This window comes from Myzus persicae, unplaced genomic scaffold (genome assembly GCF_001856785.1).
Source record: "Myzus persicae strain clone G006 unplaced genomic scaffold, MPER_G0061.0, whole genome shotgun sequence".
Classification (NCBI taxonomy): Eukaryota; Metazoa; Arthropoda; class Insecta; order Hemiptera; family Aphididae; genus Myzus; species Myzus persicae.
In genome coordinates, this window is record NW_019104378.1 from 27,102 (window position 1) to 43,424 (window position 16,323).

Consider the following 16,323-nt stretch of genomic DNA (forward strand, 5'->3'; position numbering starts at 1 on the left):
TAACCAGTAACTACTATAATTGTAGTCCGTGGTTTAAAATGTACCGCCGCTTTTATATTACTCTGTGACAATGTGAAGAACACGGTTTTTTTTTTATTAATCATTCTTATTAATAATATCACGGATATATATGAATAATATATCTGTGAATAATCTTATATAATAAAATTGTATATAAATATAAATTGTGTGTGTCTTATATAATATATTGTAAAATACATTTTTAACCGTTGCCACGAGAGTGACGCGATCGGCAGGGAGCCAGTGAAGAGTGAATCGACCAATCGAGATTTCACGATACCACGGGAACCGGAGTTGGCCATCCTGAATAGATCGAGGTCCAAGGAGGATGTAAAATCTAAAAAGGTTACAGTAAACAAAAAAGTGCTGATCATTGTCGATCGGCTATACCTTGGGTATATTACCACATGGCGGACGGCTTTACAGTGCTACTCACGTCCAATGTTCGTCGCAATCAGCCGCGGGTCTGAGCTTCATTCTAGGCGAGTTTTGTAATATTTATATTTTTATTCCTCTATTCTTGGAAACGTAATTAGTGACTACGGATTGATAGTGAGCATTATATGGTCACTACTTGTCGTGTTTCATTCGCGAGTGATTTTTTTTTTTATTTTGTCTGAAAGCAAATGTTTCTGTTTTTGTTTTAACTTTGCTTTCGCGTCTTCATTTTAACTCTTTCTGTGATCTCAACCGCCACAGTGTTTAAATGGTCGGCCTACCGAACTCAATTCACTGACTTATGGCGAAACATTTTGACTTTATTTTTTCTCAACGGCTTGTAGTTACTTAAATACGTTTTACAACTTATCACTTAACTGACCGTTTAGTGCTCATTTGGTGTAAATTAACACTATTGAAGCGCTTCTTTTCAGATTTTAGTGATATTAAACGAACGATAATACAACAGATATCCATTATTTATTTATTAAATATATTTGGTATTCAGATTATATTAGTGGAATATCAGCTATTTATACTATGGTAAGCAAAATCATATCTGAGTTTAAGTATTAAAATATATTCTCAGAAATGTATGAGTTCCGGGTTAATGGTTACTAGTTACTATTGAGTTAAGTGTATTCTTTCTGAATAAGCGAAGGAAGCTGTCGTATTAAATTTGCTATTTTAGATTTGTGTCATAATACGCAGGATTATTTTGGACAGATTAGTATTCAGTATACTTTAACAATTTAATTTTAGCTCGCCTTGCTAATGTTTCTAGGATACCGTTTTGATAAAATTAACATTATTTACATATGATAGCTATACTCTGTTTCAAAAGAGAATAATCACTTGGCCGATCAATTTACGTTAGTGCTGCACATCTCCCATTTGTTTCCCGGTGTTAGAATAATCACGTTGTTCTTGTGATCACTCACTATGCTCAAAATGTGATTTTAGTACAGAATATAATATTACTACATTTTATTTTAGAATTGAAATTTGAAATTCAATATGTCGGTAATCATAAAACCTGAACATATTAGTGGAGTAGTGGAGGTGTCATCAGATGATGAAGAGGCAGTATCAATGTTATCAACCATTAATAGTGAAGTTCCTCTTCCCGAAGCTAGTGGACGCCCTTCAACACCGGATTCACAGTGCTCAATTTGTCTGGATGATCTAACAAATAAATGTCATACGGATCAATGTTGGCATGCATTTTGTTTTGAGTGCTTACAAAGATGGTCAAATGTAAGTTTATTTAATTCTTACTAATTCTTAATAACCTTAAATATTAAAATGTATATATAAATATAATATAATGTAATATTATATGTTATTTAATAGTCTTAAATAGAAATTGACTAGGTATATACAGTTTGTGATGGAATACATACTTTTTTCTCATTTTAATTACGAAAGTTAAGAGGACATTATACCCGCATGTGTTGTCTCCGTCTTACAAGCACGTAACATACCAAATTTTAAGCTCAGAAGATTACATTTAGCTTTGTCAGTTTAAAAATTATTATGGAGGGCATCTCATGGACTTTTTATTATATTTTAATTTTAAAACGAGTTATGAGTATTTTAAAATTGTAAATTGTTTGTACATCTTAAAATACTCATAGCATTCTTTAAAATAAAAACATAATAAAAAGTCCATGAGATGCCCTCCATAATAATCTTAACTTTAATCGCAATAAGAGGTCAATTCATTTTAATTTTTAAACTGACAAAGCTAAATGTAATCTTCTGAGCTTAAAATTTGGTATGTTACGTGCTTGTAAGACGGAGACAACACATGCGGGTATAATATCCTCTTAAATAATTTTTATTTGTTAAGACATACTAAATTATTACAACCATTTATTTTAATGAAAATTGAATGTTTTCTCAGTAATTTAAATCTGTATAAAGAGGTAAGTAATAGTTTAAAAAGTAAGAAGACTGAACTTAATATAACTTCAGAAAAATGTAATATTTATTGACTGAAGTTTTTATTTAGTACAATCAAAAAAAAATCTAATCTATTATATTTATTTATTTACTTAATACAGATTGTATAAGAAGTAAATTGATTTGCAACTTGTTGAAAAGTTTCATGCTGATATGTGTTGATCACAATGTTTATGTTTTTATATGTTTTTTTATTTAGTCTGAAGCAACTTGTCCATTATGTAAGAAAAGGTTCAATTTTATTTATCATTCAATTGCTGATGATGGTGTCCATGAAACATATGATGTTCCTAGACTGGTGGCCAGATTACCATCGTAAGAAACACATCATATTATAACATTGATATATTATGATGTTAATATTATTATACCACCTGTCCGAGAAAACAGGGTACACTGTATAAGTAAACTACCCATATTATTAAGTACCCCATGCACATTTTTCAATTCTGTTTTGGGGGATATAAAACTTGACTATTGGATCATCAATTTCTCAGACAGAATTCTAAAATATGTATAGGGTAATGAATAATGTAAGTAGCTGAGTTATATAGAGAACCCAGTTTTTGGAGACGTGTTAAACAGATTGATTCATTAAGCATGCTCATCCCTATTTTTTTATTTAAATTCTAAGTTTTTGAATTTTTAAATATACTCAAAGACCATATTTTTAAATTCTTGAATTTTTTTTTTTCCACTAGTGTGCTGTGGAGATACAAACTTCTGTTTTTCAAATAAGAACCCCCCCTCTTTTACTATAAATTAATTTGTGGATATTTTTTTTGAAAATGTTGATGTTCCACACTCAAAATTTAAATGAGTAGTTTCTTAGTTATTAAATTGTTTATATAAAGGATAATAGTCCTTAAAACTGGTTATAAATAAATATGAAATAGACGTAAAATTGGATCTAGTATTTATTATACTTGGACCTTTTTTACCAATTATTAATATCGATAGATTAATATAAATGACTACAGTTATCAAATCACCATAGCTTCATCGTCATATATTATAAACTCATTACTATTTACCTTTTGTCATTAGAACACGGTGTTAAATAACTTAAAAACTACCTACTCGTACAAATTTTGATATGTCAAAAATTTCAGAAAAATTATCTACTGTATAATACAAAGTTGAATAGGGATGTTTCCATTTGAAAACTAGAAGTTTGTATATCCACAGGACACTCCTTCAGTAGTACGAAAAATCTCAAGCATTTGAAAATATGGTCTTAAAATATATTTAAATATTACAAAAATCAGATTTTGAATGCATTATTGGTGAATCACTTTGTTTATATGTTTGCTACTATGTAAGTTTTTCTAGACCAAGAATATTCATACGGCCATTCGCTGAAATGACAGATGATATAGACAGGTAAAGTACTATTACTAGAAATTAGTTATTAGATAAAGACTATTTAATATCTTTGTACTACCTATTTGATATTGAATTTGGTATGTAAAATATCAATAATTTATATTTTTTAACATTAGTTGAAATATATATCAATGAACTTATTATAAAAATATCTGTACTCTTTCAAAATTAGAGTATACAAGGCAGCAAACGAAAACACACATAGAGATTGCACATGTATCTCTCATGCCTTTGCTTCCACCACCCACCCATCATTTATGAATTTGCGAATTGGTATACTTTAATTTTGTATAGAATATAGAAGCAAATTATATTTTAGTTATTTTAACAATAATAAGCATATTAATAAATGGACCTAATCACCTTTTTATCCACTAAAGAAAATTTATCTGTTTGGGCTAGTGTGATTCAAGTGTTATGGACATTTTATTTATAACAAGAAGTCATTATATTAGTGTTATTAGTTATTAATTATTATGTATGATTTACCGAAAATGGATTCGTTACACCTGAATGCCTCTAAAGCTGTATTACAACAAATTAAAATGGTTTCAGATGGCAATGAATTGTATAAAAATACTAACAATAATAAATTTGTCAAAAAGTTTTATCAAACAAAGAAGAATATTTATAAACAATTGTGTATAAGTACACATCGGGAAATTTGGATTATTTAGTTCGATTAAGCGTATTATATAATATATGTATAATGAAATTCTGAGACAAAAAATGCGTACTAAAACTTTTAATATGTAATTTAAATATACATAATAATTGTAATAATACAAGTGAAATGATAAGCAAAATGAATGATAGAATATTGTCAAAACACATTGTAGAATATTATAAAAGATAAACCAAACATAACAATATACTCATAGGCGGAGATCAGGGGGGGGAGCCTCACGGGGGCTTAGTCCCCCCAAAATAAATGATTTGAAGTTAAAGACCCCCTAAGAATATTAAACAAACAAAACCGTAATTTTGTACAGTTTGCAGAACTTTTTTCATTATTTTATATTCTTATATCCACAATTATATAAGTGTACCTAGTAGATTACATACACACTATTTACCAATTTATTATTTACGATAACATACCGAACAATTAAGTCACAATTCACAATAATATTATATTGTGTTTATATATCTAATATTGTACATATTTTGTACCAATTGGCCATCTATAATGAATAACATATTATACCATTCTATTTTAGATGGGAAAAATATTATTTCTTTTCCTAATTTTTGTTAATTCTCAAGAAGCGATAGCTATTATAGGACTATAATTTACTTATTAAACCTATCGTAAAGTTTATCACGATTGAATGAATCGTTAACCGTATTGACCATTTTATACTAAATTATATTTTACTTATTGTTTGATGTTCTTGGGAATACATTTCTTTTGAGATTGTGATTTAGATTTTTAATAAATAATTTAGTTCCAATATGTTTGAAATATTTAAATTTAAATCGTTTATTAATTATTCTTTTTTTATGTTTGTAACTATTTAAGTTGTTATAATAACGAGTCAACGAGAACAATTTTTTATGAGTGATCTAATGTAAAAATTAGTTTGTTGGGGGTGTGGGGGCAATGCCCCCTCGGGTCTGTTTGTCATCAAATATTTGAGCCCCCCTTAATATTTCACAAGATCTCCGCCTATGAATATACTTTAAAATTATTTGCTCAAATACTTAATGCTAAATTGCCCAAACGCTAACTGTCTCCATAATAATACTTTTGCAGCTGAATGTTGTATTGTATATTAAAATAAAATTGTATATTTATTTAATTGTATATTTAAATAAGTATCCTATGTTTAAAAATAATCAGATTACTACAGGTATATTATGTTTTGTCTAGAATGTTCAGAATGAATTTGTTTTTGGATATTGTCCGTAGAAATGACAACATGATGGGCTTGCGATATGACGAGAACTCAGTGGACTTAAATCATAATGCTAATGCCATGAATCAATTTTTAACTGATCCATCTGCAAATTATCCACGCCCTAATCTACAAAGACCAATCATTGGTATTTATTATAGTGTTAAGAGAACGATACCCCATGTGTTGGCTCTGTCTGACAAATGTACAATATAACAAAATGTTGGTTTAAAATAATCCATTTTAATCTATTATTTTTAAAATTAGAGTGAATTGATGTATTATAAAATATAAAAGTAAGATTATTATCTAAGGCATGTCTGTGGCTTTTATTGATATTTTAATTTATGAAGCATGTTCTGTGCGTTTTAAAATGTACAAAAAATGACAGTTTTATAATGCCCTTAACTTGCTTTATAATTAAAATGTCATTGAAGGGTGCCTTGCATTTTACCTTTAAATTTTATTATAATTTTTAAAAATAACAGATTTTTAAATGAATTTTTGTGAACGTAAAATGAGCCATATTGTTCATTTGTAAGATGCAGATATGGCAACCTCTTAGTTTGTACATTTTGTCATTTTTTTTAATTTTCAGGTCAAGGATTTAGAATACGAGTGTATATTACTAATATGTGGGCTGAACCATTACCTGATGCAACTGGCCGTTTTAGAGATTGTTCCTCAGCCTTCTATCGGTAAAATTAAAAACATTTCAATATAATATTTTACTCTTAAGAGGATGTTGTACATACATATGTTGTCCCTGTCTTTCTCACTCATAATATACCAACATTTACATCTAGTACCTCCAATTTTATGTTGTTAGCTTAAATATTAGAGTGAATTGACCTATTATCAAATTTAAATGTATTAAATGTATGTAATAATATTATCTGTGTTTTCTTGTTTATTTTGTACGATATTTTAATTTTTAAGTGAATTTTAAGCATTTTAAAGTATTGATTTTTTTACATACTCATAACGTACATAAAAATTTTAATTTAGTAAAAAACCATCAAGAGAATACATACAATTCCTACATTTAAGTTAGGTCAATTTATTCTGATAATTAAGCTAACAATTATTTCATAGTTCAATTGCATTTTGTCTAATGAAGCTTGGGAGGAGTCTCGGTGGATCGATAAGTTCAATTGTTCATCATAATTAGAAATACAGATTTTAACAGAAATACTTGACAAATGGAATAACTTGTTCTAATCAATATTTTAAAAAATTTGTTCATATATAATTTATAAATACTTGATCTACACTTATACTATAACATTTTAGATTCTGAGAGACGCTATGTTGTCATTGCCCTTTAAAAATTTCAACTCTATATGAGATTACCTGTTGATAATGCGAGCAGTTTATAATCAGCTAGGCAATCCACCTGCTGTGGATTGCGGACCCCACTAGTTGCTTACCCTATATGAATAATATGTTTTATTTTTCTGTGGACGCAATATTAGTGTCACATTATTATTATTTTTCTTATTAGTGATAGCAACCATTTATAAACAAATTTCCATTGCAAATCTCAAAATCCCTGTTTGAGCACCTCCCAGGATTGGACCTCTCCATTTTAAATTAGCCCAACTTCCCTAAGCTCTTATCTCTGTACCAAATTTAATCGCAATCGGTTGAATGGCTTAGGAAGGACAGACAGATTGATGTTCATGAGTGCCGCGAAGGAGGTGCACTTGCACCCCTCTGGCTTTTCAAAAAAGAAAAAATTAAAAAATTAAATCAAAAAAATTGAATGATATTGAAACTGTTTTATTCTGCATAACCATCTACATTATTTCTATTATTTATTATTATACTTATTTTACATAATTGTCTGTAAATATTATTTATATTATGTATTATAATTCTTATTTTTAAAATAATAAAGGTAAACTCCTAGGTTTTTTTTCTAAATTCTTAATCGAATTTTGGGTTTTCTAATCGTAGCCATTAGCCATTGTAGTCGTTGAAAAAAAAACTAAAATAACTTTGTTATATCATTATACAATTTGAAAAAATATTTTTACGTATGTATCTATTATTATTGTTATTATTATTAATATTACCGTTATTATTGTTATGTATACAAGCATTATTTAGAAATCATGATGTACCCCCTGATAAAATTCCTGGCGGCGCCTATGCAGACATTCATTTTTGTATATATAAATTCTAAAACTCAAAATTCTAACTTCAGACGTTCATAAAAATGTATTGTGAATTTATGCTTAGCTTTTTTTAATTTCTCTAAACAAAAAAGTTATGAGGAGCCTTGTAATACATTTTCAAGTATTTTGACATAACAAAAAAAATGTCATGATAATAATTTAAAAAACACCAATTGAATTCAAAATTTCAAAACATTTCATTTTAATAGGATATAGAAAATCATAATTTAGTTAGCCGATGAAAATAAAGTATTTATGGTTATTAGTTTTTTGGTTTAAACGACTAAATTGATTTTATCCAAAACTAATTTTGAGTTAAAACCCAGTTTTCCTTCATTTTTGGTTTGTTTTTCCTTACGCTTTTGAAAACTACTTTGAATTTTTGAATTTGACATTTAAATGTACCAAATAGAACTAACTTTTTTTTTTTTTGGTTTAGTCCAAAAATTAAAAACCAAACATACTTCAACTAAATGTTTGTTTGACAATTTTCCTTACTTTATTAGAAACATTGGATATTTAGCTGTAAATTAACAATTTTTTTTATTTTGTTTCAATACAAAAACAATTAACAGAAGGTACCTCTAATAGTTTGACCTAATGTTTATTTTATAATTTTCTATACATGATGATAATTTCAAAATTTATTGACTGAGTTTTTTGTAGATATTAACAATTTTGAATATTTGTTTCTATAAATATAGGTAAAAAAAATTTCCCTGGGTCGAAAAATTTAAAAATTAAATTCAAGTTTTCTCCTAATCAGAAAAGATCTGTAAATTTAATGCATTTGTATGTTTTTTTTTTTCATCAATTTTTTTCATACTTTATGGTAAGGCCATAAGGGTATATAAATGCATGCTTTCATAGTTTCTTCTTATTAAGGTTTTTTTCTCATATTTAAGTTTTTGTTTAAAATATAACTTATATAGCTTCTATGAAACTATTCTACTTTTAGTCAATTTGTATTTTTTTGTGGGTGTTGTTGTTAACAACAAGAATTATACTAGTCTGAAATTCATATTAATATAAAAATAAAATTTCAAAAATTATATCTTTTTTTTTTTGAAAACTGCCTGATGGCTTTTTTATTATAACGATCAATGATCTTTAACAATACATTTCAGAGGTATACATAAATATAAGATACTAATGAATAATATTTTGTAGATATATATAAACAAAAACATGTTTGGGTTATCACTCCTAATGGAGAGGCCTGGTCTTAGTCTAACATTTTATACTAAGTCATATGGTCTTCGGCGTTTGAGACGCCTTATGTCTTGAGAGTTGTCAAGTAGTTGAATTGCTGCTGGATTGGTGTGTTGATCTAGACTTATCTCGTATTTTCGGGAAAACTTTGTAATCTCGTCCTGGACTGAGGGCATCATCAAGTCTCGGTGGATAGTGTCATTTCTGTCGTACCGGTACACTGCGACAATAGTACGGAGAGCAATGTTTTGACAGCGTTGAATAATCTCAATCAATATTGGACTTACTGGCACAACCCCAAAGTTGTATTCCATAGGTCCATATTGGTTTAATTATCGCTACGTAAAAAATTATATCTTCAAATAAAAATTTGTGCATATTTTTAGTGAATTATTGGATATTTTTGAAAAATGAGTGCATATTTTGATGCATATATTGTTTGATTTTAGTGTATATTTAAGTTTTTCAGTGCGTTAAATTCAGATCCCTGCTAATAATATTGTGTTATTATAATACCACCTTAAAAATATTAAATGTGCACATTTTTTTTATGAACATAAATGTTGGAAAGTTGTTAAGTTCAAAAATCACCAAAATTTGTAAATTATTTTGTAGTTAAAAGTTGATAAAATGTTAAATTTCTATTACTAAGGATGGAAACAAAATGTCTCATGAGTAATTCATAGTGCAACCAAAAAATCTATAGATAAATGTATATGTATATACAGTTTTATTTATAGATATCTTAAGTTCAGATTTGAGCAAATTGTATACTCAAACTAAGAATTACAATTTTAGTTTTTTCTTTGTAACTCAAAAACATTATTCGTGAAGACTTAAAACGTTTACATAATATATTATACATTTTTGCAATATTTAGATTAGTTTTAAACTATTACCTATTCATACCATGAACCCATAGTTCCATGATTCGGTGATATTAAATTCAATGTTAATAACAATAATGATATAACTATTATAATGATTGTATTATTTTTTATTATTAAGATTTATTTTAGTCATTTAATGATAAATGATAATAAAGTTTATTAGTACTCAGTTAGAATATGATTGCAACCCACCATATCTCATTTTAAAATCAATAATTTGGGAGTCTGAAATATTGGACCAAATTCAGTCATTTAGCCTATGCTTGTCTTATCTAGTACTTATTCACTTAACCTTCTCCCTGGAAACTTAAGTTTACAATTTCTGTTTGGTACAATGCATATTTTTATTCTTTCAGAGATAATCCAGCACAAACGTATAGATTGCATTCATTCATCCTTAGAGATCTGGTTGCAGTAAGGGAATCTGTAAGATCAGAGGGTCAGCAAATGCCTTTTCCGGTGAATACTGATGTTACTGTGACAAATTTGATAATGAGATCACTTGCAGCATATGAAATAAGACAATTACATATGGTCAACGTCTTAAGGCCTTTTCTGGATACACGTGCAGTACATTTTTGTCATGAACTATACAATTTTGCTAATAGTCCATACGACCTTAGTGGCTACGATAGCAATGTTCAATATACTTATCCGGGGCTTGACAGTGAATTAATTGTAAAATAAATTAAATATGGCAAATTGTGTTATTGTTAATATAAATGTATGTATATTTTTAGACCGCACTTTATAGGGACCCATTACCACCAATCCATATTATTGGTGAAACCATTGTATTGGATTCAGATAATGAAGAAGTTGTAAGGCCACATGTAATGGAAGTTATCGAAGTTAGTTCCAGTGTTGATGACTCTGACGTTGAAATTCTAAGTCACTCCTTCCTTTCTATTGATCCACTCAATTCTATAGACCAACCATCTACATCTACTGGAATTCGAGATTCATTAGATCGACCCAACAATAGGTAAGAAAATTATTATTTAACACGTTCACTTCCCTTACCAATCACGGATCAGCGTTTGTAGTAGGGCCCTTCTGCCCCCCCCCCCCAACTGTGATCAGGTGATTTGGCCTTAGGAGCACTGCTTTATTATTTGTCAGGCCATTCAGAACATATTAAGAGAAAATTATTTTCATTCAATTTTTTGTTTTCCTCATTTTTTCATATACTTTTATAGTCCCCTGTAAGTTATTTGTAGATACGCGGCTCGTGGCAGTGAATGTGTTAAATTATTTTTTATATATTATTATACGTATAAAAATGTTTAATTGTATTATTTTTTCAATTGAATAGATATAATTTAAGGAGACGAAGAATATTCTCACCTACTATAAATGATTCTCCTAATTATCAATCTGTGTATGGTGATTTATCTCGAATGTCATATCCATCTCAAGGAAGAAGAGGAAGGCCCATTCTAGATTCCTCATCAGATGATGAAGAACCAATAACTGGTCCTCGAGGTTCGCATACTACTCTTAGAAAATCTCGAAATGTTAATGACAAAAGGAAAAAAAAAACCAAGAAAAATAAAAAGAAAAAAAGAAAAGTAAACACCAATGATTCACGATCTGAAATCCGCAGTAACAACAGAAGTCGTTCATATTCAGAATCATCCTCATCTTCAGAAGAAACAGATATAAGACCAATTAATAGTTTTATTCTACCGAGTTAAGTTGAGTTCATTGAACTAGTGTAAATTTGTCTAAAAGAAAATTTTTGTGTTTGTCTGACTCAGGACTTAATAAGAGATCAACATAATCCTGAAGCTTTTTAATTGTATCTTACTATAAAAATCAGTTACTTATTGAATTCTGTTTTAGTTCCATTAAATAAAATTGTAATACTTAAGATTTATGAGCAAAAAGTGATATAATAAATTATTATTTAAATTTTTTAAATAACTTAACTAAAATGTTGTATGTTTATATATTATTTATTATTATAATTTATAATATATGCATTATGTTATCACAGTAGAAACTATGATTGTCAATCTAAGTAAACAGAAATAGGCAATTTATGATTTTATTTTATTTTTTCTAGTTAAATAATATTTATGTTTAAATTTGTGTGTTTGATGCCTAAAAAATAAAAACTAATGTATGGTAATTTTAAATCTTAATAGATTTTGTATAAAATAGATTTAATCAAGTATTGTGTAAGATAATATAAGACTATTTTCTTTTTACAAAATACGGTATTTATGTATTTTCTATTCAAAAATATTGTGTTCTTATTTGCTTTTATTCTTACAAAAATTTTTAAAAAAACACATCAGTGTAAAACCACATTAATTTTATATAAGCATTAGAGTTTTGATTTTATAGATGCAAAGGCTAACCTTCTCAAAAGCGTTTTTCACTGTGTACAAACCTAACTTTTTTACTGTTATAAATCGCAATAGCTCATAACAATCGACAGATATATTGGCAGTCAATGGCAGATATTACACTATGGTTACCTATCATGCTTCTATGCATAATATTATAATTTGACACAAGACAGAAGTAGGTACTTATTAGTTATTATTAGAGTACGAATTTTAAAGACATTTGCCTTTAGTTTCTATTACTCTAAAACGAAACTATGTCAGCTACTACAACTATGCACGACATTTTATTTTGCTTTTTTGAGTTTTTTGTATATTTATTCTTTTTGGGGATTTTTTGGGTATTTTTGGTACATTTTTTCAAAATGTGTTTTAAATTAACTTATTAAATGTTAATTTTTATTTTTATATTAAATTATGTGTTTTCCAATATGATTGATTGTCCAATGCAACTCCGATGATAAAGGTATAAAAAATAATTTTATAACTTTTTAAATTTATTTTTTATAAATTATCTTAAATAGAATAAATTTAATTTACAGATTAATAATTGTGGGAGGATGAAAACTCAAAGAAGCAGGCTTGTTAATAAGTTTATTATAATAACTTTTTTTTTTAAATAATTTTAATACTTTTTTTTGTGATAAATCTTATTTTAAAAACCTATTTTTAATGCTTTCTTTAAAGCTTTTTTAGATGATTTAGACAGCTTTATTGCTTTTTTTAGTTTTTTATTTTCCTTACTTAAAAGTTCTTTAAAATCCTTACTCTAGTTATTATATATCACTTATCTTATATTGAGTTATATGGATATAACCTAAATGTATAATGATATAAAAATCATGAATTATTTAGCTATATAAGTGAATCATAGTTAAAAATCATTGTCATTTATTATAAGGGCAGTCGATTAGAGTCCTGTTAAACAATAGGTACAGTTTGTATTTGAATCATTATTTTCTAGACAATGAAATTTTAATAATTTTTAAAACATTTGGTGGAGTTATTTTAATCTAGATATTTATAAGCATATACAATTTATGGGCATTAGAAATTCATAAAGGTTGGTATAACTATAAACTATAATTAGAGCGCGGATTTTTATGCACTAAAAAGTATCAAAATATGCCATATAATATGCAGTAAAAATCATGAAAATATGCAAAAAATATGCAGTAAAAATCATGAAATTCGTTTACAAATTAAACTTCTTATAACAATTAATTACTTAAATACTAAAATATTAAATACTTATATAAATTTCTTTTTAAATTTTTTAAATTTTATTTAGGTACTATTAAAATGAATGATCATATGCATTTCAAGTTTTTCTTCAGTGAAGCTATGACGTTTATCAGTTAACATATTTTTAAATACTGAAAACGAACGTTCGACGTCAACCGAAGTTGTTGGGGCATATTTGAAGCAACTTATTATTTTCGGGTCTTGATAAACATCTTCGAGCTGAACGTTTTCGCCTGATAGTACTGCTACTGCATTTATTTTTCGTAGAATTTCTAGACCTTTATTTTTATTGGAAAGCTCATTTAATTTTGTAGTAAGTGTTGCACCTTTTGGCCCAGGAATAGAATTAATTTTTTCTTTGATTTCGTCAATTATTGAAAAGCTTTCATGTAAAGTCATATTTTGACCAGTTTTTTATTAAGTTTACGTCGTGCCCATAAAATGTATTTTTAATTTTTCTACTTGATTATACTATATTATTTTATACATTTTTTTAAATTTTTGCTTCAATATGCAATAAATATGCAATACATTTTGAATTTTGCCTAAATATGCAAAATTATGCAATAACATTGAAATATGCAAAAATATGCAAAAAAAAATTTCACCATTTGCTTCAAATTATGATGATTCGTAGAGAATACTGACAAAAATCCAAAAATATTAAAAGGAAACAAATATGCAATTGCATAGAAATCCGCGCTCTAACTATAATCAATAAGTTTAGCTGTGCGTTTTACTTTCGACTGATTTTTTTCCAAATATTACTTATACTCCTTGTGCGTTCTAGACTTAAGTGATTTAAAAATTCTAATGATGTTCATGTCAAAACTTAGCTTAACATAATATTACGTAGGTAATTAATAGTGGAATGGTATTCGGAAAAAAAATCCCCGGAAGAAAAACCCCCGGAAAAAAATCCACAGGAAAAAAAATCCCCAAAGTTTACTTTGTTGAGTTTGCAAAGTTTACTTATAAAATATAATTGTACATCCTAAACGGAGACAAACAAAATATGTCGGTGTAGCGTCCTCTCAATAAACGCGATTACGATGTTATACCGACTGACCAATTAGTTTGAGTCCAGAACGCATAATAGCTGTTAATCGCATTATCGACACATAAAGACGTTATCTACGTATCGAAATCATTATAGTAGTACAATTGAAAATAATAAAATGATCGAAACAAAATTTCTTAAGTCTAGAAAAATATTGTTGGTGTTCTATTTAGTATTTATTACTGCGGGCCTATATTGTTAACGATTACGATTATAGTATTATTTTATTATTTTATTATTATTTTATATTATTATACTTCTATAGTTTCTGTACATAGTGCAGTGTAGAGTACCTTGTCTCTGAGTAATTTTTATATCTTTGACTGTGTAATTATGGAAATCCTTAAATCCACTCAAGGAGTTAATCCACTCTAATAGTTATCATTCTAATTTTATATATTTTTATTATTATTAATTATTATTTTAGACAGCTGTATCCAATAATTAGGTATAACTTTGGGGATTTTTTTTCCGGGGGTTTTTTTTCCTGTGGACTTTTTTGCCGGGGAACTTTTATCCGGGGGTTTTTATTCCGGGGACTTTTTTTCCGGGGATTTTTTTTCCTAGATTCTAGTGGAATACAATAATTTACGTATTACCATTGCTTCTAAATATAATATCTAGTATTTATAATTAATGGCATTAGTCACAATTACAGGTATTTAGGCATTTAACATATACAGTAAGTACTTAGGGCAGTATGTTCGTAGCACATCAATATACATTCAAATTCCGTTCTTCCTTTCAGTAAGAAACTAAGAAATATGGATAAGTTTTTTAAATTTTCAAGATCGCCAGTGGCAGTTTCAAGGGCGGTTCTAGGGGAGGGCCCTAGGGGCCACGCCCCCCAAGGTCCAAAACCCGTATTTCTAAAAAATCGTATATTGCTAACAAAAAAACATATTATAGTCTCGAATATTATAGACCCGCCACCCGCGTAAAAGTATGAAATTTTTGGAGGTACGTCGGTGTATGAGTTGTAACATGCATCTACTAACTGTGTGGACTACGAGAATACTAAATAACTTGGGAAAATAATAAAAGTTGTAAAAATTGTTGTTTTATATTTGTTGTTATTATAAGTTTTGTGAAATTGAAATATGCAAAAATATGCAAAAAAAAATTTCACCATTTGCTTCAAATTATGATGATTCGTAGAGAATACTGACAAAAATCCAAAAATATTAAAAGGAAACAAATATGCAATTGCATAGAAATCCGCGCTCTAACTATAATCAATAAGTTTAGCTGTGCGTTTTACTTTCGACTGATTTTTTTCCAAATATTACTTATACTCCTTGTGCGTTCTAGACTTAAGTGATTTAAAAATTCTAATGATGTTCATGTCAAAACTTAGCTTAACATAATATTACGTAGGTAATTAATAGTGGAATGGTATTCGGAAAAAAAATCCCCGGAAGAAAAACCCCCGGAAAAAAATCCACAGGAAAAAAAATCCCCAAAGTTTACTTTGTTGAGTTTGCAAAGTTTACTTATAAAATATAATTGTACATCCTAAACGGAGACAAACAAAATATGTCGGTGTAGCGTCCTCTCAATAAACGCGATTACGATGTTATACCGACTGACCAATTAGTTTGAGTCCAGAACGCATAATAGCTGTTAATCGCATTATCGACACATAAAGACGTTATCTACGTATCGAAATCATTA

The 16,323-nt window shown here is 28.0% G+C and overlaps 2 protein-coding genes across 8 annotated transcripts; one reads left to right on the plus strand and one right to left on the minus strand.

Moving 5' to 3' along the window:
* The first annotated feature begins 139 nt into the window (after window positions 1–139).
* LOC111041745 (E3 ubiquitin-protein ligase Topors-like) lies at window positions 140–11,728 on the plus strand. Of its 7 annotated transcripts, none has more exons than XM_022326139.1 (9): window positions 140–1,002; window positions 1,456–1,716; window positions 2,624–2,739; window positions 3,748–3,807; window positions 5,693–5,856; window positions 6,307–6,406; window positions 10,347–10,668; window positions 10,731–10,975; window positions 11,306–11,728. In XM_022326139.1, exons 2-9 carry the CDS (start codon window positions 1,477–1,479, stop codon window positions 11,685–11,687), a joined length of 1,629 nt encoding a protein of 542 aa, XP_022181831.1. In that variant the 5' UTR covers window positions 140–1,002; window positions 1,456–1,476; the 3' UTR covers window positions 11,688–11,728. The 7 variants fall into 7 exon arrangements, with proteins under 7 accessions (XP_022181831.1, XP_022181828.1, XP_022181833.1 ...); XM_022326136.1 differs by having other exon boundaries at window positions 141–1,002; window positions 5,684–5,856; XM_022326141.1 differs by having other exon boundaries at window positions 141–1,002; window positions 5,723–5,856.
* Window positions 11,729–13,631: 1,903 nt separating this feature from the next.
* LOC111041741 lies at window positions 13,632–14,003 on the minus strand (the record flags this gene model as incomplete). The annotated part of the gene is made up of 1 exon (XM_022326129.1): window positions 13,632–14,003. A coding segment is annotated over one exon (372 nt), but the record flags the coding sequence as incomplete, so codon positions are not given.
* Window positions 14,004–16,323: the final 2,320 nt, after the last annotated feature.

Bases quoted from the DNA above. Each gene is read 5' to 3' on its own strand.
- LOC111041745 (XM_022326136.1), top strand. From the start codon at position 1,477: ATGTCGGTAATCATAAAACCTGAACATATTAGTGGAGTAGTGGAGGTG. The intron at 2,740-3,747 runs GTAAGAAACACA...CTACTATGTAAG, and splicing joins CTGGTGGCCAGATTACCATC to TTTTTCTAGACCAAGAATAT. The intron at 3,808-5,683 runs GTAAAGTACTAT...TGTTTTGTCTAG, and splicing joins ATGACAGATGATATAGACAG to AATGTTCAGAATGAATTTGT.